Consider the following 24,965-nt stretch of genomic DNA (forward strand, 5'->3'; position numbering starts at 1 on the left):
GCGCCGGCACCAGGCCCAGAAAGCCCTAAGTTTTGGAAGCCCTGCCCCAGGCCCCGGGAGGCACCTTGACGTCCTTGTAGAGGTGCACGGGCTCATAGTCGATGCCGTTCTTCAGGAAGTGCTCGTTCACGCAGGACAGCAGCGTCATCTCCGGGAGCGAGAAGATGTCCATGAACTGCTTCATGGTGTTGCCGTGGGAACTCTGCCAACAGGAGGGGGGTTGGACCCAGGGACCCACCAGGGGGAGGTGGGAGGCTTCCAGGGACAAACAGGACCCGGGCGGTCCACAAAACAAGGCGATGCTATATACAGAGACAGACAGGGCGTCTCAGGACGGAGCTAAATGGCCCGGGCTGGCTGCACCTTGGATCCTCCTGCCTCAGCCTCCCAGGGAGCTGCGGTTACAGGCCTGCACTACTGTGCGTGACTAGGAGACTGTAACCTCACAGACGTAAAGTGTTCACCTGGCTCTCACCCTGCATGGCACAGCGGGTGACTCATATAGGAAGACAGGAAGGTCCCCACTCAGGACAGAGGACCCGAGGTCTCAGCGGGGCATAGCCTCTGGCATCCTGTCCCTACAGCCCCTCGGGGCCACCCTAGAAAGTGGGGGTCCACCTCAAGGGGTGGTGACAAACAGCAAAGCTGGGGACAGCAGGGAGGAGCCGGGAGGAAGGACCCGCAGACCCTGCCCAGGAAGCCTCTCCGCCTGGCCCACCCGTGGCCAGCCCCGTCCCTCCCAGCCCCAGGTTACCTTCCCATAGAAGTCACTCATCTGCTCCAGAGGCACGTGCGACCCCTCGTACATCTCAATGACCTCCTCATCGGGGACCACGCTGAGACCTCTGGGAAAGCAGGCAGCACTGTCAGAGCTGGGCGGGGACCCCGCAGTGACAGGCTCCGGCCAGCACTGCCAGGACCTGACAGCCGAGGAGGAAGACGCCATGGCCACCGCGAGCGGCAGAAATAGCAGCAACTGGACACTGCCGAGACCCCGCTGCAGGGGCAGGGACCGTGTCAGTCACTGCAGCACCCGCCGCACGGGGACCGGGGTGCTGTCTCCCAGCCACCCCAGCGGGCAGGCACCAGATCTACCCATCTCCCAGCTGGGTCCACTGAGGCACAGGAAGTCACCACGGGCTGGGACCAGGCTTTCTGTGACACCAGGCTCCTACAGCGCAGGGACAGGTCACCAGGGACCCACCCCACGGCACAGGCCGCTGCTGTCTTCTCTGCCTTCTGATGGGTACCACCCAGGGGAAGGTCAGATGCCAGGGGTGGGAGGCGAGGTGACACCATGCCCAGCACCCCAACATTATGTTTAGGAAGTATCAGCTGTGACCGGGCATGGGGGTGCATGCCTACAATCCCAGCACCTGGGAGGCTGAGGCAGGAGGACTGCTGCAAGTTTTAGGCCAGCCTGAGCTACGTATCGAGACCTGGGCTCATAAAACAAATGCACACAGGGCTCAACTGCTGGGGAGGTGTCTGGCGTCCACGCTCAGGCCCAGCCACTCAGCCACTGCTTAGACACAGGCTGAAATCAAACATCAGCTCCAAAGAAGAGCAACCAAACATCAGCTCCAAAGAAGCCATCAGCTGGAGCCCAGGGGCAACCCCCGAGGATGGACAGCCACCAGAGGCCTGAGCCGGGGACGGCCTGGGGACAGCTGGGCCCCCTGAGAACCCAGTGACCTAGAGCGGCCCTGGCCTCACAAGGAAAACAGCACCCCCCGCCCCACCTCCAGCGATCAGGGAGGCAGGTGAGGGGTGCAGGTCTGACCCGTCTTTCCGAGGTTCAAATCCCCACTCCCCAGATGGCCAGGGCCTTCGCCTGGACCACTCATGGGGGCTCTGTGGGCCAAGGTGTCCCCATCTCACAGTGGGAGACAGCAGTGGTCGTGCCCCTCTGCTGGGACCTGCCTTGAGCAGAGCGGCTGTGCCCAGGACAGCCGGCCGGTGCTCGCAGGAGGCTTCCTGTGTGACCCTGAGGCCACCGAGCACAGCTTCTCAGGGCTCCTGGGACTGAGAGTGCAGGTACTGACCGCACGCCGTGACAGGGGTCTGCCTGTCACCCTACCACTGCGGGAAGCTGAGGCAGGAAGACTGCAAGTTCAAGCCTGGCCTGAACTAGGGACCTAGTAAGACCCTGTCTCCCTCCCCCTCCCCCTTTTTAAAAAAAACTAAAAGGGGCTGGGGATGTAGCTCAGTTTTTTGAAGGCCCTGAGCAAGATGGGGTAAGCCATTAAAAACAAGGAAAAACAATAGACTGTTTTTAAAAAACATCTGAAACGCTGAGCGTGATAGTACAACGCCTGCTGTGCCCCTACTCGGGAGGCTGAGGCAGGAGGACTGCCATGAATTCAAGGCCAGCCTGGGCTACAGAGCGATTCCCACCTCAAAAAAAAACAAGCAAGAATTTTTTAAATGACTGGAAAGCAGATGCACACCTGACATTTGTGACGGAACACGGGGAGTGGGGGGGGCCTGTCATAGCTCATGACCAGCTGCGTCCTTCCCAAGTCTGGGCTCAGCACAATGCCAGGAGGAGAGGCTCGCCCCGCTCCTCTCTCCCTCAGCTTCCTGCAGCCCCGCGGAAGCCGGTGGACCGGTGGACAGAGAGCTCCACAAACCCAGGCAAAATAAACCCCTCCTTCCTCCAGCGCAGGTGTCTCATTTTGTTTGCACAGGCCCCAGACACCTGCGCAGAGAACTATGCAAACAGAAAACCAGGGGACCTCGGCTAAGAAAAGAAAAGCCAGACTTCCGTCACACACAGGGGAAGACAACCCCGGGGCACCTGGCAGCTTCAGAGCCCCGGCTGGAAGGGCTTGCTGTTAACAATGGCTCCCTGCGGCCACCACTGAGGCTGGGGAGGAGGGTGGGTGCCGGAGGGCCAAGTCCCCCTCTCCACAGCAGGGGCAAGGTCCTGAGGGAGAGAGCAGGAAGCACCGGCCTTCAGCTAGGTCTGTATCAGGCCGTGTGGAGAGGAGAGGGGAGGGAGAGATGGGAGGGAGAGGGAAGGACGGAGAAGGAAGGGAAGAAGGGGAAGGGGGAGGGGAGGGGAGGGGAGGGGAGGGGAGGGGAAGAGAGGGGAGGGGGAGACCAGGAGTAAAACCCTCCGAAGCCCTGGTGGAGGGAGGGCAGGCTCTACTGCTGTCCCCAGGGGCCTATTGTTTCTAGCTCCATCCCTGCTCTATATCAAAGAGAAAGAATTTCAGCAAGGAATCCAGGCTGGGCAGGCTCACCTCGTTAAAGTGCAGGGAGGAACCTCAACACAAACGCTTTAAAAGGGCAAAGCCTCGTTTTACAGGCATTTCTGGCTCAGGGAAACTGGGCCACAGATTCTAACCCGCGGCAGGGGTCAGGGTGGGCTCTGCACATCCAGCACCCCTCACCCCCACAGCGCCCCATGGACGGACTTTCCCTACCCCAAAGCCCCGACCACTGTGACTCCCCAAACCCCGGCCAGGCACAGGGCAGGCCCTCGGCGCAGCCTGCAGCCCTGCGCCCGGCCGCTGTGGCCGGCTGGACTGGCCCCGGCCTCTTACCGGTACACGGTGCCCAGCTGGATGTAGTGGAAAGCGTCGATCTTCATCAGCACAGCCTTTAAACGACAGGAACACAGCTCGGTCACACAGCCAGCGGCTTCCCCACAAAGCCTGTCAACCCCGGGCTGAGAGCCTTTGCTTGTTATTTAAAATGATTTTCATTTCTTTGTTTTTTTGCAGCACTGGGGACTGAATCCAGCGCCTAACGCTGACCGACACCCCCAACCCACTTCTTATTTTTTAAGACAGGGCATCACTGAACGGCTAAACTCCCTGGGCTAGGTTTGAACTTGGGATCCTCCTGCCTCAGCCTCCCAGGCGTGCACCACAGCGCACTTACAGTGCTTTCTAAGGAAACAACCGGTCAGCAAAAGAAAACCAGACACAGCAACTGGCTCCTCCTCCAGCCACAAAAACCACGAGGGCAAAAGAGCAGAGGTTCGGCACCCTTCCCTTCCCACCACTCGGCAAGTCCATCTGAACAATGCGGCTCTGCAGCCCCAAAGAACACGATTTAAGCCAAGCCGCCGGCCAGCAGCGGGGGAACCTACCCGGTGGACATCGTAATGGAGCCCGCGAATCGCGAAGTTGGGGTCGTACTCGTACTTCCTGATTTCCGCGGGGTACTGTAAGAGGAGACAGCAGCTCAGCCTCCAGCGCACCCCAGGATCCTGCCCTGCCCTCCTCCAAGCCCCCGAGCGGAGACGCCTGGGGGAGGCAGGCGGGGGACAGAGCACACTGTCCCTCTGCGTGAGCCACCGCCTCCTGGCCCCTGGGCCCCCACACTGCCTGTCTCCTCTCCTCCTGACCCCGACCCCCCTCCCTCTGCCCCAGGTCTCTAGGGCCCCGGAACCATCCACTTCTCCCGTGGTCCCACCACGGCCTGTTGTTTGTAATGAGCAGGAGCTGGACTGTCCACTCTGTACCCCCTGCCACCACACTGTGAGCCCACCCTGTGCCCCGCCTGGCTGTTCCCCCCAACTCAGGACACGTCCTCTCACACCCTGTGTCCCCGAGCTGTGAGCCCACTGGGCCTGCCCAAGGGGACATCAGAGGTGCCGTGGACCAGCCAGGCCCCGACGCTGGGCCCATGGATGGAGTCCAGCTCAGCCCTCGCCCCTCTGCTGGGGACAGAAGAAGCACTGCTGAGCCCAGGGAGACACAGCCCCAGAGCTGCCTGGACAAGCAGGACCCGGCTCATCCAGCCCCTGGGGGCTGCCTGCCACCCACCACGTGGTGGCCTCTTTGTGGCCAGGCCACACACAGGCAACATTTCCCGGCACCAGCAGACAGACGCATGATGGCCTTCGGGTAGCAGGGGCCCCAAGAAGTCGCCAGTGGCCATCTACCGTGGGTGTCACCCTGTGCAATACCATCCCTGAGACACAGCCTACGCTGGCAGCAGCTGCAGCCCCGACACCTCACCCTGCAGGGCGTCACAGGGCTCAGCTGCACTGGCCTGGTCCCAGCGTCTCCCCAGGCGGCACCTCCTCAAGGTTCTGTCCACCCCTGACTACACTGCTGCATGGCAGGCTGGGCAGCTCACACCCGCCTCGATGCTGAGGGTCAGAGCCGAGGACCCACCTGCAGTCACCAGCTACGCAACAGCAGGGCCAGGATTGGAACCAGGCCTGTGTCACCTGAGCTTTACCCCAGCACCCATGTAATCAACTCTGAAACAACTCGGGGGACTCCACGGTGACATGCATGGTCCCCCGCCAGCTTAGAGGGGCTCCAAGTGTCTACTTTAAGGGTCACAAGATGAGAAAGGGCACAGTGGGACACACCTATAATCCCAGCAATGGGGACGCTGAGGCAGGAAGATCACTGAAAATTCAAGGGCAAACCAAAAAAAAAAAAAAAAAATCGTGAGGCAGGAGCATCCTACAAAGCCCAAACTGTCAAGGCCACCAAATGGGACACAGTCACAGAAGCCACAAGGGGCCTAAGGACACAAAAAACTGCAACTTGGGGTCCTGGGCACTGGGTTCAAAACAGGCATTCGTAAGAGGGCGTGGGATGGACGCCGGCTAACAGTGCACAGATGCTGCCACTTCCACCGTGACACGAGGAAAGTCAGATGCCAGCAGCGGGAGGAACCGGGCACGGGGCAGGCTCAGGGGCTTCCACCACCCCTGCAGCTCTGCACTGTTGAGACAGGGTCTTGCTGTGTGGCCTTGAGCTCATGACAGTTCTCCTGCCTCAGCCTCCAGGGCTGGACCCCGCCTTTAACAACCTAAAACCGAGCTCTTCCTTTACAAAGAGAGACCAGGCTCACAGCACGTGCCAACAGCGTGGGTGCAGGGCCCAGACCAAGGGAGGGGCGGGATGGCCAGCTTGGGGGCGAGGAGCAGGTGACCACTGGTGCCCACGGAGGAGACGCCGACCACCCTCCCACACGCAGCTCCTCCCGCCTCCGGGTGGACACGTGGAGCAGAAACAGGCGGCGATCACGCGGTACAGACTGACTTTCTGAAGTTGCCACGTGTATGGAGCTCTGTTCTGTTACAAAGGAACTGGCACTTGTCACAGCGCCTTTTGGAAGGACTCTAAATGGCGGACTTCCCGTTCCAGAACTGCTCCCGCTCCGGGCTTGGCAGGACAGTGGGGCCCAGCCCGACGCCTTCTGGAAGAATTATCCTGTCTCCTGAGCGCAGGAGGAAAACGTGCAGCCCCCGCGGGCCCCGCCCAGCGCTGCCCTCATGGCCGGGCCATCTCTCCTGCAGCGAGGGCCGAGGTGGACAGTGAGGGGCTCCTCCGTGTGGGAGCTGTGCCCCCACCGTCTACGTCATCATCCATTTCCTCTCTGTCCACCTCCCCTGACTTCATAACTGTTTTATGTTCATGAATGTTTCATTTTCATGAGTATTTTATTTTCACCTAAAAACCCACAGGGTAGGGCCGGGGATGTAGCTCAGCGGCACAAGCGCCTGCCTGGCAAGTGCAAGGCCCTGAGTTCGATTCCCAGTGCCAACAACAACAAAAACAACGCCCACAGGGCAGAAAAGTGTTCTTAACCCCACGGGAAGACAGATCAGGGCTCACATCCTGCTGTCTGCTCACCCACGGCGCAGCCAGCAGCTCAAGGCTCTGGGCCTCAGTTTCCTCAGATGTAAAGTAGGGGGGCGACGGCTGTCATGCAGTTAGGAACAATCAAAATCGCAACGGGCCACCCCCGCCACACATGCTCCAGGCATCCAGAGGGAAGTCCTCACTAGGCCCATTTTACAGGGGGGACGAGGTCCAGAGACACTGGGCCATCTGGTCAGGGTGATGTGGGGAGTGAGTGCCCCGAGAGCCCCGAGTTTCCACCCGGAGCAACCAGTGAGCAACACGGTCAGGCCAGCAGCCTGCACTCCAGAAGGGACATCAAGGTGCCAGGAAACGCCGCAGCGTGCTGGGCACGGTGGTGCACACCTGGAGTCCCGGCCTCTGGAGCTGAGGCAGGAGGGTCTCGGAAAACTGGAGGCCCAACTTGGGTACTTGGTGAGTTCAAGGCCAGCCTGCGTCACACAAACAGCTCATCTCAAAAACAAAAGGACAAAAGAAAAGCAAAGGAAGGAGACAAGCAAGGAAGGAAGGAAGATGCAGCAGCCAGCCTGGGACGAGCCACCAGCAGCCCCGGGGCAGGGCAGCGCCCAGGAGGCCAGGGAGCCCGTGACCTCCTCCACGGCAGCAAGGAGAGGTCACCTCTGCCAATGCCACCGCCACATTTCAGATCTAGAAAACACGAGCTGCTTAAACCCGGTGACACACCAAAGCCGAGGGTCAGGGCAGGTGCAGGACGCTGTCATCACAGCAAGCGATCCCTGTCTCAGAAAAGTGGCCAAGGGTCGGCAAACACACAGGAGCAAACGGTCAGGGACTAAAGCTGGCGGCAACTGTGGCTGCATGGATAAAAGCACCCCATCCGGAACCCAGAACCCCAGAACCAGGGAGGGGCGTCTCCCGCCAAGCCAGGCCTCAGGCCTCCTCAGGCCTCCACCGCACACAGCTGCCCCCTCCTTCAGAGCCTCGTGGCACGGTCATCAGAGCCAACAGACACACCAGAGCGCATGCAAGGCAGGGAGACGGCCTCAGAGAACGAGCCGGAGACCAGGGGGTCTGGAAAAATGGGGGGCCCACAAAACAGGAGTGTGCAGGTCTGGGTTCCCAGGCCACGCCTGCCGCCCAGGTGACCTGTCCCTGTGCTCCGAGGCCCCCCCAGTAGCTCCGCACTGCACCTGCCCAGCTGGGTGAACACCTCCCAAGCATGCTGGTCTCCATGGCAACACCAGGACCCGTCCATCCGGGCCCTCCCTGCTTTACACCAGCCTTGCTCCAAGGAGGATGGAACGGAGGCTCCGGGAAACACACACCAGGGAAGGAGGCAACGGGACAGAGGCAGAGGGGAAGCCGCCCGGGGTGAAGGCGGAACCCGCCCCGCATGGAGGAGACCCTGGGCCACGGGTGGGCTGCAGTCCCCTCCTTCCTGGGCTGGCGGGGGCGCTGCTCGCAGGAGCTGGCCCTGGACACCTGGGAGGACTCTGACTGTGCCTTCAGCCCGTCCAGGAGGAAGGGTCGTGAACTCTGGGTTTGCTTTCTTTTTCCTCATTAAAAGCTCAAAAATGCTCTGTGTCCAAAGACCTTCAAATATTCTCTGCACGAGCAAAGGGGCTGAGCCGGTGTGGCAGGGAAGAATCAATCACTTAGCATGCGAGGGACCCTGCTAACCGAAGTCACAGGCGTCACGTCACGAGGCCCTGCAGGGACCCTGCTGCTGTCCTCGATGGGCGCAGAGCCAGCAGCAGCTGAGTCCCCCCAGGCCTCCCGCAGGTGTTACTTTGCCCAAGAAACACACCTAAGCGAATATGGAGACAAAAAAAGGCCAATTTCCTTTAAACACAACTGGCTTCCAGATCAGTGTCACCCGGAAATTTGTGATGAGACGCACGTGACTCACCATTCAGCAACAGTCTACTCACTGGCTTCCGGGAGCCAGGCGTGGGGCACGGCCAGGGAGGCCCCATCTTCTAATGCCCGTGGGGAGGGAAGGGGTTGCAAAGCACTTGGGGTGTCGGGACTGGAACTCACAGGGCTGGGACGGCGGGAGGCTTGGGATCACAGGTGTCATCCTTGAGAGACTCCTGTCCTCCCATGACGGATGGGCCATCCTCGCCCACTGAGGGCTAACGATGCCCCTCATTAGCTTAAAACCCGCACGGCCCTCTGGGTGCCACCCAACTCCCGTGACGGCGCACAGCCAATGAACAGCGCTGGGCTGCAGGGTCCTGTCTCTGCGAGACCGGAGGCCTCACCCGGTGCTCGTTGATGAGAAGGTCCCGCGCCGCGCTGAAGATCAGCGTGTGCAGGTGCTTGGAGTAGAACACCAGGGTGTAGTCGTAATCGAAGCCGTAGATCTCGATGTCCGACAGGCTCATCTCGTTGTTGGAGAAAATGGCATCTGGGTTCAGCAGGTTGCTCATGAGGGAGGGAACCAGCTCTGGGAGTAAAGGGAAAGGGTCAGGCATGACGCCACATAATAAATGCGGTTACTGTGGTTTCTAAATTAAACCAGTAGGGGGGCGGGGGTACAGCTCAGTGGCACAGCGCCTGCCTGGCAAGCTCAGGAGTTCCGGTCCTAGTCCTGAAACAAGCAAACAAAATAAATTAAAAGAGTAAAACAGCATCCAAGAGCTTGATCCCCAAAGTGCGCTCACCTCAGGGGACACAGCTGCGTACACCTGTGGTGCCCCCAGAAGACAGACCCACAGGGACAGGACGTACCGGGGTGCCCAGGACCGAGGGGCTGGGTGGTGAGCGGCACGGCGGGGGAGTGGAATTTCTTTGGCAGATGACGAAAACCACTCAAGATGAATTAGGTCGCATCTAAATGTATCTGAATGAAACAGTTACTGGAAGCGTATTCCCACCAACATCACAAAGAAAGATCTGCTTCATTTTAAGCATAGCTGCTAAGACAGATCTCTGTGTAAGGGAAGGAGACCAAGGGCTGGAGGAGAGGAAGGGAGAGGAGGGGAACTGGATGGTTTTAGAAAGGGACTCGGGCTGTGTCTGTGTAGGTGCGGACTCCCTACGGAGTGTGATGACCCCTGGGAACATGCAGGAAAAGGGGGGTCAGGGGCCCAAGGAGGGAGGGAGAGGAAGGGATAAGAAAGGGAATTCAGATGTTTGTATGTGTGCCAGCTCCTTAGGATGGACGGACTCATTTTGCACTGCAGACATGTACTAATTAAAAATGCACGCGGTTACAGATTTTAGAAGATAAAATAACGAAATCTAATGTTACCACCCCGAGGGAAGAAAACCACTACTAATTTATGTATCTGCACCAATATTTGCTATGGAGGTGGCACAGTAGACCTCACACAACATACAGGTTATTTGTTACGCCCTGTGTTTAACAGGACCGCACAACCCTACACTCACATGATTATGGACTCCAAGAACGCTAACTTGCACTGGTACACACGTCTTTGGCACAGGGACTGTTAAGGCTGTGTCCGGCTGTCCCCAGAGCCTCCTGTGGTCACTGGGGGGCTTTCTCAGAGATGCCGGATCTGGTGTGTGATGCTGGGACTGACTCATGTGCAGCGCTAGGCTGGGGGGCACCAGGTTAAGGGTGTGAGCGCCTCCACCCCGAGTAGCCCGGATGAGGTAACGGGCAGAAAGACACCGCTAAGGCCCTCCAGTGGCTCTCGCTGTCTGCTGCCCACATGAACCTCCTCTGCCCTGTGCCCCCTGCCTTGGAGCCAGCCGCCGATGGACTAAAACCTCTACACACCGTGAGCTAGATAAGCCCTTTCCCCTTTAACTCTGGTGCTGCGTATTTTGCGAGGGAAGCAGCCTAGCCACAGATGCCATCGTTCACATATAAAACGCCCCCAGGTCTCATGCACCTGGAGCTGCGGCTTCCGAAGGCCCCTGGATCCCAAAGGTGCTGAGTCATCCTGGCTTAACCCACTGAGCATATCGGGGTGTCACCAGAAGGGTGGACTCTTGGTGAGGGACAGAGAGCTGCATCACCACAGTCGAGGCTGTGACCTGTGGCGCCGTCCCTTGCAACTCTGTGCAGTGTCGCCACAGAGTGGCCCAAAGCCCCAGCTCACGAGGACCTTTGCAAGGGAAGCCCCGGCAGCTGCTCTAACGGAAGTTTATATTTAGAAACGGCGCTGATGGACAAGAACATCTACTGCTGCACTTCTACTGCAAGGAGAAAACCCCGTGGTCACACGGCCAGGCTGCACAGGGGAGCCTGGGTCACACCCGCTGCACAGAGGCCAGCGCCTGAGCGCCTGTTTCCAGCAGCACACAAGTGACAGCGTCAGGGCCCGGCAGGGATCACAGCCCCTGCAACCGTGACCGGGGAGAGCCGAGGCCGGCAGGAATGACTGATCACGAGGCAGGAAAGCAAGCCCCGTGCTCCGGAGAGAAGCCATCTGGGTAACGCGGGTCGGGCCCCTGCAGCCAGTCTGGGGCTTTCCCAGAGCAGGAGCCGGAGCGGCTTCAAGGCTGCAGAGCGAGCTCCTGTCCTGCAGAGGGATGGGGACAGCGCGGTGCGGCCAGTGCAAGGGGCAGGGTGTGGGTGAAACTCCAATGACTCAATTACTGCAGCTTTGATTACTTGGGGACTCGTTTCCTTATACTGATATGCAGAGAGTGGCATGGTATTTCCCTCTCTTCTCTGAGCATTGGGCTCTGAGCATTGCAAATAAGGCCAGCCGAGGTGCTGCTATGTAATCTCTAAAGCCAACAGGCAGTCCTGTCTCCTCGCATAGTGCAGATGGATATGAGCACAGCGGGATGGTAGAGCCTGTCTGCTCCGGAATGTCAGCTGGGTAGGAGCTCCAGGGCACAAGAGTCTGCATATCAAAAACCAAACTATAGGCCCCAACACAATTCCACTGCTACCTTAATTGGATTATGTAAATTGATCCTTCTGCATATCCTTACCTCTGCAATTTACAGAGATGCCACCTTGCACCCGGCCACCCAGCTCAAGTTACTCACATGATTCCCACCATCCTCACGTCACTCATCCCTGAGCCACCCCCTTCTTCCAAGACAATAAATGCTGGGAGAGGCCTAGGATCAGGGCCTTGGTCCGCATGTCCTTACGGGATTGGGTTTAGGTCCCCTTGGCTGCCCTTAACCTGGAACAGGTCTCGGTGTTTTTACTCTCGCTGTGGGTTGCATTGGAGGTGGTGGATTGGAATTAGCTTGCTGGGATTCCAATGACGTCTCAATGAGATTACAGGTATAACCTTCTGAACTAGAAAGAGGATTACAGTACTTGGTAACTGAACTGAACATTTGGGATTACAATACTGGGGAGCCAGGTCTGGCGGGAACGCAGCCCCACTAAGCGCACGGGGAAATGTGTTGGGCGCAGGCGCTCAACATACCATACCCCAGCCGGGACTAAGGACCACGCCAGCTTCCGCAATGCGCTACGTCCCTCTTTAAATTAGCCAACCCGTGCGCACCCCGCGCTCACTCCATACTCTGTGGCAACTCCTGATTGCCCACAGCTGGATATGGTAGCCAGAGCCTGCATCCCATTCCCGCCCTGCTTCCTTGTGGCAGCCTGTGATTGGTCACGGCCAAATATATAAACCAGAGCCTGCGTAAATAAACTAGCAGTTAACTGTCGTCCACAAAAGCGTCTCCTGTCTCCTGTTTCATTGGGGAGCTGCGCCGGTCAGAAATGTGCCAACCAGCCCACTGTTCAGCGAAGCGTGGGCTCGCTGAGTGGTGAGTTTCTACAGACTTTGGTGTTGGTTGGTTCGCTGGCTGGCTGGCCACAGGCTCTCACTATGTATCCCAGGCTGGCTTAGACCTGTTGGTGATCCTCCAGCCTTGGCCTCCCTGGTCCTGGGACTATACCATGCCCGGCTGGAGATTATTTTTCATTGTGGTAGAACACATGCGGCATAAATTTACCAACTTCAGTATCTTTAACACTCAGCAACACTAAGTGTGCTTACCCCCTTGTGCTATCATCACTGACACCCAGGTCAGAACTCTTGCCAGCTTGCAAAACTGAAACTCTGCTCAGGTTAAATAACAATTCTCCCTGGGGGGTGGGGGTTTAGCTCAGCGACATAAGTGCCTGCTTGGCAAACATGAGGTCCTGAGTTCGATCCCTGGTACCAAAAAATAAAAATAAAAACACTTCTCCCTCCCCTACAGCCACTGCTCGGCTCCATCTCCAGGAATCTGACCACGCCCGGAACCTCACAGAAGTGGAGTTCCTCAGCACCTGTCCTTCACATAATGTCCTTGGGCATCTGCGGTGAAGCAAAGGTTGGCTTTCCACCCTCTTTGGGGCTGCGTACTACTCCGCACGAATGCCCATCCCTCTGCCTCTCCACCCACCCTGCTCTTCAGTCGCTTCCACCGTCCCCAGGGAGCAGTGTTGCTGTGACCTCGGGGTGCAGCTGTGGGCCCGGGGCCCCGCTTTCCTCCTGGACACACACCCAGAATGGAACTGTGGAGTCCCACAGGAATCCCATCTTTCTTTCTCAGGGACCTGCTACGCTGCTCTCCACAGCAGCCGCTCGGCTCTGCTGTGCTCTCCAGATCACCTCGCCGCGCCCCTCCTGCTGCAGCCCACCTGGGCTGGGGCGGACCGGGCAGCAGTCCGCACAGAGCTCAGAGGCGCCCTCGGTCAGCTCTGAAGGCCTGCGCTCCGCACACAGCTCCTGCCAATGGCCGTGACCCACTGCGCTCAGCACGGCTGGCACCAGTCCCGCAATATAGGCTCCAGCCAAGGGACCACACATGCGTCACATGGCTGGGGCGGGGACAGAGCCCCGGGCCTGCCCAGTGTGGAGGTGGACGCTCCCCGAGGCCTCACTACGGTGGCCTGGTCATCCTGGAGCGCTCTGCTTCCCCTCGCAGGACACCAGGACAGGACAGGACAGGACAGGAGGGAGTAAGGGACGCCCAGGAGGTCACCACCCTCGCTTGCCCTCTCCTGCTGTCCCATCCCGGCACTGGTCAGTCCTGGCCAACGGATCACGTGGAGAAGTGACAGGTGATGCCCATCGCTTCCAAAGCAGACACAGTCGTGTGACAGCCACTCTGTGGGCCCTGGAGGGTGACCGGCTCCCCACGGGCTCGGCTGAGCGCTGAGACTCCCCGCAGTGACCCCACACCCTTCCCTGAGCCCGGACTCTGGAGAATCTCAGGCACAGAGCAGCCTCCCCCGACTGGGGCCTAGGAGTGCGCGGCTGGCCAGGGACAGGAGGCCCCAGGGACACAGCCCTAGCCCAGGGACCGGTTCCCGCAGTGACCTCTGGGCTGCACAGGGAGACCCTATCTCAGAAAGAGCCGGCCCTGAAGCAACCAGCTGCTGCCGCCCTTCCCTCCTCTGCAGGTTTTCTGCACTAAAATGTGTCACCGGGCGGGGCTGTGCGGTGCGGCAGGGCTGGCAGCTGGGCCGCTGCTGGGGTCCTTGCTCTCGTGAGGGGGCCCACAGAGCAGGGACGGGCACGGGGACGGCACTGCCGGTGTCTGAGGCCAAGGCGCAGCGCGAGCTGGCCAGGAAGTCTGGCGGCAAGCAGGCCCCAGAGTCGCTCTGAATATTCATCCCTCTGACCCAGCAATTCCCTCTCTAGGAATCGCTGCTGAGGAAACCCCAGGCGTGAGCCCAAATGCAGGGCGCTGACTTGTCACGGCGGCTCAGACATGAAGACCGGGGAGGGGCACATTTGTCAAAGACTCTGCACTCGGAACCGGAGCAATCAGCAAGAGGGGGACCGGGGAGAGAAGAGCAGCCAGGGGCCGAAAACTCGGGCCCACAGGTCACAGCCCAGGAACCCACAGGGAGGTCCCGGGCCCAGTGTCATGATTAAGTCCGCCTAGGTGTGACTATCTTTAAGTCACTTATCCTTTGCTTTTACATTTGTGATATGCCCTAGATTCCAAGCTACTGTTCTTAAAAAAAGAAAAAGAAAAAAGAATAGATATAGATCAGAAGGCCCTGAGGAACAAAAGGAGGAACAGGGGCTTTGGGGTTCAGAGCATAATACTTTCCTAAAGAGGGGCTGGGGATTTAGCTCAGCGACATAAGCACCTGCCTTGCAAGCAGGCAGTCGTGAGTTCGATTCCCGGTATTGATACACAGAGCCACAGATTAAAATGGAAAAGTAGAAGCCAGGCGTGATGGCACATGCCAGAAACCTCAGCCCTCGGGAGGCTGAGGCAGGAAGATCACTGCAGTGTTCAAGGCCAGCCTGGGTTAGACAGGGAGTTCGTGGTTGGCCTGAACTACACAGTGAAACCCTGTCTCAAAACCCAAACAAACAAAAAACAAAAAGAAACATCCTTTGTTGGTGCTGTTCTGCTCTGGCAGCCAGACTGCAGTCAGTTCTACTACAGAGGATTGTCTGAAGAAATGTCCACTTGTCTGAGGACACTCGAGCAATCTGACCGCCGGGCAGGTATCAGATGGATGTTTTGGTGCTGTGTTTGCTGCCAAGTGGACACAGCTGGGCTATGTGTACCCTCTCTGCTGCTAATGAGCTGCAGGAAGAGACACAGTGGCCTAGAGCACTGTGACGCTGGCCGCCGGGGTGAGGCACAGAGGTCCAGGGAACCTGCTCCCTGAGAACGGCCACATGCCTCTCTTCAGGCAGAAACTCCATCTCCACTTGTCCCGCTAACCTCTGGGGCAGAAACTCTCTGAGGAGAGGGGCTCTGGGTCACAGGAAAGGGGAGCACTGCCGGTAGAGTAAATTAAATACGTGCGGTGAAGGAGTGCCAGCCACCCCGACCGGAACACTGCGTTCTGCAAGGTCCCTCACAGCAGCAGGAGATACGCGGGCGCCCCTCCAATGCAGCCAGGAGGCTCACCGTCAGGTGCCCAGGTAATGGTTCCGCTCAGTTCCTGTTACTTTCGTCTCCTAGAAACGGCTGTCTCCGTGATGCGCACTGTGAGAACCGTCCCCGGCTGACGGCCACGCTGCCTCTGTCCTTCCTGCATGCTTACCCCACGCAAGCCCCAAACCACCAGAGATCAGGGCCTGATGTCCTGGGAATCATCCCGATCGGTGCCCGTCCACATAAATAAATCCGCCTCCGAATTCTGGTGTCAATTCAGTGTTTGTGCCACCCTGGGTCCCCAAGTCTGCACAGCTGTGTGTGAATTAAAAATAAACCCAGAGCCCAGTGGTACGGTACAGTGCCTGCCCGACAGGCTTGATCCATCCCTAGCACTGCCCAAAAAAAAAAAAATGCTCGATGAGAAAACCATGTCTGCCTCTACAGCTGTCCAGTGACATGCCAAGACACCAACCACTCCTCATGTATTCTATGACGAAGGGAAGCCACCGACCAGGTCACCTGACGGCCAGCACATCCAGCCCCTAGGAGAAGAAAGGACTCCACCTAACCAGGCAAACCCGCTGTTCCCAGGGCCGCAGCTGTGGCCTGGGCTGGACGTCAGTCCCCACCGCACCCCCTCAGGGCCTACGCACACATGGACACACGGCCACACAGACTGCAGAGTCCCCACACGGACAGGAAGACCTGCGCCCCCACCCTTGATTCCAGCCCTCCTCCTGCAGCCCCATGACCCACCTGCATTTTCTCACACTGAAATAACCGGGTGATTACAGATGGACGAGGCAGGCAGAAGGTGACAGGCGGCTTTCGAGGCCAGGGCCCGAGATGGTCGGAGGACCAGGCTAGGTCAGATAAGCAGCAGCCCGAGGTCAGGGGATAGCGGGAGCCGGGAGGCCAAGCAGTCCAGGGACACACGGGCAAGACGATGGGTGCCCACCGTGACAGCTTCTGCCCTCCCTGGCAGGAAATCGAGTTTTCCTTCTCCCTATGTTCTGTTAGGGAACCACCTGGCTAAGACTGGCCAGGGGCCCCTGCGGACACGGCCTGGCCCCATGCCCCGACTCCTCAGGCCGCTTCTAGTGGAGGTGAGCTTATTTTAATCCTGTGGCTTGACCTTAGTTCCACTCAGAGCAGCCCGAGCTCTGGTCATTTTTGCTGTAAAAGCTGCTAGACTAGGGCTGGGGATACAGCTCAGCAGCACAGCGCCTGCCTGCCAACCACAAGGTTCTGAGTTCGATTCCTGGTACCAAAAAAGCCTGCCAGACAAACGGTCCCCTCCTGACTGTCAGGAGCTGCTTCCCACCTGTTAATAAATACATCTGCTGTCCACGTCCTCCAATCCCATCTGTGACTTTGTGAGACACTGACCCAGCTCGCCTCCCTACGGGACCGTGCCCACCTGCTAACCTCAGGGGAGTTCTCCCCGGAGGCACTAAGAGAGGCACACACGGGGTGACAATCACCGTGACCCACAGGGACACCACGGCAGGGCCACATGCAGGAGACACCCACCACCCGAGACTGGCACCCCACAAGGGCTGTGCTGCTGGGGGACAGCTCCCAAGTGGATTTACTGCTCCGTTAGTCTACAGGCACCTTCATTCTGTTATACATTCTGCACGATCTTCAGGAAAAGCACTCACGACAAGCAGAGTTACTCATCTGAAAAATTAGCGATGCACACGACATTTACACGACTCCCACCCAGAGTTAAAATTACACCTTGTTCTCCGTAAAATGCTCCCTGTAATTCCTACTGCTCTGTCCAGGTCCATTACGTTACAGTTCCAAAAATAAAACTCCATACAATTCCACCTGAATCAGATGAAGCATAATCACGGTGCAATGACAACCCAATCTTAAGTCCCTTTATGAAAAACAAACTCAGCTGCTCCCAGGAAAAGCACACTTCCCTTCAAGGGAAAACTTTCTTAGAAAAAGAAAGCCGATGCACATTCAAGGATCAAACAAATGCCAGGCAAACTATCTGGAACTTTTCATCCCAGAGGAAACAGAAAAAGAAACAAGGCAGGGGCCAGGGATACAGCTCAGCACTCAGCGGCACAGCACCTGCCTGGCAAGCGCAAGGTCACGAGTTCAATTCCCGGTACCGAAAATGAGAGACAGAGAGAATGCAGTGCCGTCCTGGGCCACACACTGGGCCTTGGCAATGACGGCCAAGATGACGCCACAGGATCCCACAGGATCAGTGCCACCCCGACAGCGATGAGGCTGGGAAGCAGCAGCTCGAAGCCGCTCAGCCACTGCACACCCAGGGAGGAGGTCTGTGCGTCATAAACGCCGGTCTTTTCTTTTTCCCATTCATCCACTCAACCTGTACGTCTTGGGGTTATTGGAGTGCCCAGGGACACATCGCCCTCTCCTTTGGGGATCTCTGTGATCCAAACCATTATAATCCTTCGGTGTGGCAGGCAGGGAATGGCTCTGAAGGTCCCCACACCCTCGTCCCTGAAACCTGTGCCCAGGCCGCCTCACTCCACAGGAAGGGAGGCTGCTGATCAGAGACAGAAGATGAAATGCGGCTGGATCCTCTGAGCCCAGCACACTGTCGGGGTCCTCAAGGCACCAAAGGCAGGCGGGGACTCCGTGGCAGAGGTGTGAGAAGCCACTGGGGCTCTGAGTGGAGTGGAAGGGGCCGGGACAGGGCGAGCCTAACCCAAGTGAGGCAGCAAATGTGTGTTAAACCACAAGGCTCTCCTGACGGTGACACACTACAAGAGTGACAAGATCTTTTGTTTTGTTTTGCTTTTGCTTTTGCTTTTTTGAGACAAGTCTCACTGTGTACCCAGGCTGGCCTCAAACCCCCAGTGATCCTCCTGCCTCAGCTTCCAGTGCTGGGACTACAGGGTGCACCACCATGCCCAGCTGGAGTGATAAAGATTTAGTAATTGTTGGCCTCCTCCCCTCTCTGGGTACAGTGGAGATTTCCAGAGGTCACATGACGTCCACACTGCCACAGACCAAACATAGGATCCCCCCAACACAGCTCCCTGCTGTGAAGCCAAACAGCAAAGCAACTGCCTAAGATGTGAACAGGCCTTCCCCTGAGCATCTTTAACTTGGGAAATGGTCACTTTTCATAAAAAAGTAAGCCACTTATGTAACAAGGATGCTGTTACTGTTATTTAAATAAATTAGCAAGTACTATTTTTTTTTTTGGTACCAGGGATCAAACTCACGACCTCACGCTTGCCCCACAGGCACTTGTGCCGCTTGGCACGTGCAGGGTTGTAAGTTCAACCCCAGTACCAAAAGTAATAATAACAATTCAGTTTCAACTTCAAATGTAGTCATACATTTGGAAATGGAACTCAGGACCTCACCGTTGCCAGGCAAAGGCAGCACCACTGAGCTAAACCCCGGCCCCATAATCTAAGTGCTTTAAAACTCCAGGATCTTTGCGTTTTTTTCAAGTGTATAAAAAGGCCAGGCAAAGGTTTGAAAACTGCTGCCTCACTGCCGGCAGCAGGCCCCACCATCTCAGCAGCGCATGCACCTCTCAAAACATGTGCTAAAATGAACAAAAACGTGATGAGGGAGGGGCCCTCCATGGGTACATTCTGCTACTGTGACATTACCAGTGTGTCCCACGTCAATTCTCCCCCTCAAAACACAGCAAAGAACAAGCAAAACAAAACCAAAAAAAAATTCCAGTCTCCTTGGAGAGTTCCATCTCTAACTACAAATTAAAATGAATTCGATTGCAAACAACTGTCAATACCTAGTCAGATTCAGTTAGCGTGGCACAGTCCTCAGACCCCAATGAGCTGAATGGTGAGCTACTCAGAACTAGGGACCCGATCCCTACAGAAGAGATTGCCCCTCAAATCCCAGCCTGCCCTGCGCTGTCTGCACTGTATCGGGTGCAGTGTTTGACCTCAAAAATACAAAGTGCACCTTTTTTTGGAAGCCCTTGCTAAGGTACCTCAGGCGTCTAAAGGAGACAGTCCCGTCTGCAACTAGCTAGACGCCTGCTTTTAACATCTGGGAAATTATACACAGGTTCTTGAAATGTGTGTGCCCACATTTGTGTGCCTGCATGTGTGTGTGCTCACATGTGTGTGCCTGCATGTGTGTGCTCACGTGTGTGTGTGTGTGTGTGTGTGTTTTCCTTTCCTTAAAACACACTGTGTCACGGGAGAAAGGTCAGCGCCAGGATTTAGCTGACCCCAAACATAAGCAGAAGCGCCCAGCACTGTCCTCCTGAGACGCAGTGGCAGAAGGAGGTCACCACGCTGCGGCCAGCTGCTCCATTCCGCTCGGAAGCCACAGAGCACATGGGCTGCCACAGGGACACTGACCAACGAGACCGGATGTCAGGAAGCCAAAGGGAAGCCCTGGGGACGAGGGACACGGGCCACCGCCTTTATGTCTAAGGAGCTGGCACGGGGACAGGATGACACCGTCACTGTCACTCTGCCATCTGGATAACGTGGCAGACTTGCGACCTCATGACAAGCTCGGGCAATGCCAGATGGCCAGGGACAAAGCGGCGGCCTCCCGCAGCACAGCACAGGGCCCAGGCCCTGCAGCAGAGGCTCCACACCCCGGACGGAGGCTCTGTCCCCCTCACCGTCAGCATCTCCTTCCAACCTGACACCCCGTCTCAGAGCCTCTCACCCCTGCTTTTCCCTAGGGCCTCAGGACTGTCACCATCACAGCCCTGAACATTTGACCCCTGTGAAGATGCCACCGCGCTATCCGTCAGCCTCAGAGAAAGGTGCAAAGGTGATCTGAGGAACACCCCTACACACCACCCGGCCGGGCGAGGAAACCCACTCTGCACCCCACACTCAGGCACGCCCCTCATTTCGCTGTTTGTCTTTGAATTCCCACACTCACACACAGATCCCTACGAGGAACCTGCAGTGCAGTATTTCACGTGCTTTGAACCCTTTATTAAGTCGCTCGACCTGCAACTTGTTCTTCTATGTTTGTTTCGCCTTATTTTTTTTTTCTTTTTGAGGCAGGGTCTCACTATGCAGCCCAGGCTGGCCCTGAAGTCATGGCGATCCTCCTGCCTCAGCCCCTTGAGTGCTGGGACTGCAGATGCAGCTCTCAACCCCGTCCTTGTTTGAGTCATCCATCCACAGGTATGTGTGGTTCTAGTTCAGGAATCAACGTAAGTTTTACTAAACGGGCTGATTAGTAAATGTTTTAGCTTCTGAGGTCATACCCAGTCTCCAGTATGAACTACTCAGCTCTGAGGTCATCACACAAAAGGTCACCCCACAGTAGGGAACAATGAGGTGGCTGAGTTCCAGCAGAACTTACACAGAGACGCAGCAGGTAAACCCAGCACTAGGAAGGCTGAGGCAGGAAGATCGTCGCAAGTTCGAGACCAGCCTGGGCTACAAGGTGAGTTCAAGGCCGGCCTGAACTACATAGCGAGACCTCGTCTCAAAAGAAGAAAGCAAGAGAAACAGAGGGCTGGAACTGGCCTTTGAGCTTACAAGGAGTCACTTTTCCCAAGGCTAACAGCATTCCCCTGCCTCAAAAAAAAAAAAAAAAAAAACTGCATTTCCTTTCAGCAGGCGTAGCAGTAATCACGGCAGCGGCCTGACGTGGGTTTACTGTGAGCCAGGAACTACTTTAAGAACCCCACGCATATTAATTCATCTAAGCCCAACAATCCTACAGCATAAATACCATCATTACTCTCCATTTCCACTCCTCTTGGGCTTTGTTTCGCAGTGCAATGCCGGGAATCAAACCGAAGGCACTTGAGCACGGCAGGCCAGGAGTCCCGCACTGAGCGACAGCCCAGATCCCTGTCATCCCACTTTCCACCGGGAAACTGAGGCACAGAGCAGTCACCTGCCCGAGCTCACGTGGCTCCCCCCGAGAGAGGAAGGGGGATGTGACCCAGGTTCCTTTGCGCCACAGACTGCAGTCAAGGTGGACGCCCTGGAGCTGCTCTCAGGGGCTCCTGTGTCTTCTGTGTGTGTGACGTCTTAGTAATCTGTTTAGGAAGTCAAACTCAGGACCTGCGCTTGCCGGGCTACGTCCCCGCCCTGCCTGTCCTGGGAAGCTCTGGGCAGCGGCTGATCCTCCGACGGCGCTGCCCCAGCTCTCCCCACTGCCCGCTCTGCTGCTGAAATGCCCAAATACATGTATCTGCACGTCTCACTCCGTCACTCAGTGAACCCTTTCCTAACACCGGTCCTCGGCTGTGTGTCACAGGCTGGGCAGCTTCTTCAGATTTACCTTCCAAGTCACTAATGCTTTCTTCATCATCATACAACAAAAAACAAGGCAGAACAAGAATTAAATGTTACCGTCCCGAGTTTCTACTGGTTCCTGTTTCCGGTTTTCTTTCACGTTAGCCTTCAGAACCCGTGCACTGTCTGTCTGTCTTCCCTTTCTCTAAGCGGGGATCCAGTCTTGGCCTCCCGACCCCAGCACCCGCAGCCCTCCGCACAACTCCTCAGTCTGTGGATCCGCCCTGCGCCCCATAAACCAGCTCATTCTGTATTTTTTAATTTGAAGGTAAACCCTGCCGCCCTATCCCGAGCACCCTGGGAGGCCCGGGCTGAGGTCGGGCAAAGGGGAAGATTTGCATTCCCCTCCCGGGGCCCCAGGACTTGGGCGCCCATCTGCAGGTAACTTCGGTGTGACGGCCAAGCTACAGGAGCTACGCGGGAACCAGCCTGGGACAGACACCAGGTCACAGCACCTTCCACACTCGTCAGGGAGGAGGAGGACCCAGGGCCGAGGCTCCTGCTGTGTGTTGCAGGGGGCGCAGCTCTCAGCAGCCACCCGATGGACAGGAGTCCTGGAAAAGCACGCGTGTGCCCAGGGGCGCGTGTGCCCGGGTCCGGTCTCCCCCAGCAGGCTTGCGCACCCAGCGCCAGGCCCCAGGTGTCCGCCTGCAGCCGGGTGCAGCCCTGGGCTTCCTCCCCGTCTCCGAGTCCCGCTCTGCATGTGAAACGAGGCCGAGTGGCCTTCCCAGGGCAGTTTTCCATAGAAAGGGGCTCTCGGCCTCAGAAGCCCAGAAGAACACTGAAGCTTGGCAAAGGTTTCTGCACCCCATCTTTAAGGTTCAGAAAAGCGTGGCATTCCAAACCCAGCTTCTGACATCACAGCCTTCCAGGTCCCGTGGTCCCCTGGGGATCAGAACCTCGGGTTCCAAACCTTCACTCAAAGCCTCCACGCTGGACGATGACTGAGTTTGTTTTGTTTTGTTTCTTGCCTTCAATCTCCTCTTAAAATCCTACCTCCTGCCACCGCCTGTTTCCACTGTCCAGGATTCAGTTGGTGTGAGTCAATTTCATAGGGTCACCCAGCCGCCCCGCTTTAGCCCCCTGACCCTCAGTGATCAAAGTCAGACCCGAGTCCCCCCAGGGCTCCTTGCTGGCTCGGATGGCATGACAACAGACACACCAGCCTCAGCGTCCACTCCCCTTGGCTACCAGAGAGGCAAGAGGGCTTGGGCGCCCAAGAGAAAGGCACTGCTGGGGACCCCCGAAATCACACACAAAGCAGCTTGTGCTGGCATGCAAGGGTCCCATAGGCTGGCGTTGGGGGGGGGGGGCGTCTCTGCTCCTGAGGACAGAACTCCACCGGCTCCCCCCAGGTTCCACAGGGCCTCGGCCTCTTCTCCTACACCCCCGCTGCACGGAAAAGCAGCACTCTGCATCCTAAAAATGCAACGAGCCCTTCTCCGAGCTGAGTTCAATGTGAGCTGCAGGGAGCATCACACTGCCCAGGGGACAGGAGCCTTGCAGAGGGCGGGGGCAGACGTCCTTAAGGTCAGGGGTGCTGACAACGAGAATCTGCAAATGTCACAGTCAAGGCAGCTATGGCAACTGAGCACTGACTCCAGTGCCACCCTGGACAGGACTGGACACGCAGGGGACACCAGGGCAGGAGGGAACCTCCGTGAGGCTGGGTTACTTGTCCTTTGTGGATGTCCCAGCACTAGAACGTGAGAGGTTAATAACAGGAGGCAAGGTCAGGGTTTATAGAAACTGATCTCAAACAGTTATTCTTTTAAATCTTTATCTTAAAATGGAAAAACAGGAGATTGGGAGAGAAAAGCTTTATACAAAGACTGGAAAGTGCTTCTTGTCTGCTCTGGGATACAGCAGGCCTAACAGACTGCTTGGGTTCAGGAATGAGATCAAATGGCTGGAAAGAGAAGGAGAAAATAAAACTCTTACATCAGAATCAGGGAGTGAGAAATAAAACCCTTTAGTCCTGTGTGACTGGGAAAAAAGCTTCAGTGTTTTCTCTGACCTTGCTCCATCCAAGCCCCTGGGGTCGGCCTTAAAAAAGGTCTCTAGGCTCACAAGATGGGGTTACCTGACATCACGCCTGCCTCCTGGAAAGCAGCCAGAAACTGAGGCTGTACAGGGTCCTCCTGCAGAGTTGGCAGTGGCCAGACAAACAGCTGAACCAGGGAATATTACTCAGCAAAAAAAAGGGAAAACATTGCTGATACAATAAACACAACTGGAATACAATTGCAGGGGGGAACTGTGCCTAGTGCACCAAAAAGCCAATCTTAATGGTTTAATGTCTGTAAGATTTTTGAGGTGACAAAGTTTTAGAAGTGAACAACAGACAATGCTCCAGGGATGGGGGACCAGGGCAGGCACCAGGAGTGGTGGGCCTGGTTATTAAAGCGAGGCCACAGCTCCTGGTGATGACCTCTTCTGTACCTTGGCTGTGATGCACAGACCTACAGGCACCAAAACTGTACAGGATGATTTACACACATGGATGCACACACACACACACACACACACACACACACACACACAAGTACAGGTAAAACTGGGGGTTCTGGATTGCATCAATGTACACTGGCTGTGATACCCAACAGCTGTTCTGCAAAACCTCACCCGTGGGAAAACTAGGAAACAGCTAGGCCAGACCTCTATGAATCACCTCTTAGGACTACAAGTAAATACACAATCATCTCAGTTTAAAAAAATGTTTTGTTTTGTTTTTTGAGGCAGTCTCCATATGTAGTGCAGGCAGGCCTTGAACTCACCATGTAACTAACTGGCCTGGAACTTGAGGAAATCCTCTTGCCTCAACCTCCTGAATGCTGGGATTTTAGGCAAATGCTGGGATTGTAGACATGTACCACCTCACCCAGTTTAAAACTTTTATAGAACAGAACATGGTGGCACATGCCTGTAATCCCAGTACTCCAGAGGCTGACGCAGGAGGATTGTTGCGAGTTCAAGACCAGCTTGTGCTACAAAATGAGCTCAAGGCCAGCCTGAACTGCCCAGCAAGACCCTTGTCTCAAAAAGACAAAAAAAATTTAAATCATACCTGTTCAAAAACTAGATAACAGTATTCTGTATTTTTTCATCTAAGATCTGCAATTCCCAGTGTCTTCTAAGAAAACCCTTCCACCATATTTTAAAACAGCTTCAAAAGCCAAAGATAAATTAAAACTCTTGGCAAAAGTAAACTAAGAAAATAAACCAGTGTCTAGAATTCTCTGTTGCTTTGAAATCACCATGAAAATTACTCCTGCTGAGTTCCAGTTCGTAAACGTTCTTTCTCACAAAAAAAAAAAATTTT

General features: G+C 56.5%; 1 protein-coding gene and 1 long non-coding RNA gene across 3 annotated transcripts in view; one reads left to right on the forward strand and one right to left on the reverse strand.

Moving 5' to 3' along the window:
• Nt5dc3 (5'-nucleotidase domain containing 3) overlaps positions 1–24,965 on the reverse strand; it is a 40,523-nt gene that overhangs the window by 14,573 nt on the left and 985 nt on the right. Inside the window, exons 2-6 of the mRNA XM_003461066.4 lie at positions 8,849–9,033; positions 4,103–4,177; positions 3,552–3,607; positions 755–845; positions 65–202 (exon numbers count right to left, since the gene is read on the reverse strand). Coding sequence (XP_003461114.3) covers positions 65–202; positions 755–845; positions 3,552–3,607; positions 4,103–4,177; positions 8,849–9,033 — 545 coding nt within the window. The remainder of the gene's footprint in view (positions 1–64; positions 203–754; positions 846–3,551; positions 3,608–4,102; positions 4,178–8,848; positions 9,034–24,965) is intronic.
• On the forward strand, positions 10,780–15,640 carry LOC134477403 (uncharacterized). 2 transcript variants are annotated; one of them, XR_010049464.1, is made up of 4 exons: positions 10,780–10,994; positions 12,744–12,857; positions 13,080–13,590; positions 14,174–15,640. It is a non-coding gene; the product is annotated as an uncharacterized LOC134477403 (long non-coding RNA). The 2 variants fall into 2 exon arrangements; XR_010049465.1 differs by lacking the exon at positions 10,780–10,994 and adding an exon at positions 12,201–12,305.

The sequence above is a fragment of the Cavia porcellus genome, unplaced genomic scaffold, assembly GCF_034190915.1.
Source record: "Cavia porcellus strain 051 isolate PalLab524CR breed Dunkin Hartley unplaced genomic scaffold, mCavPor4.1 scaffold_8, whole genome shotgun sequence".
Lineage (NCBI taxonomy): Eukaryota > Metazoa > Chordata > Mammalia > Rodentia > Caviidae > Cavia > Cavia porcellus.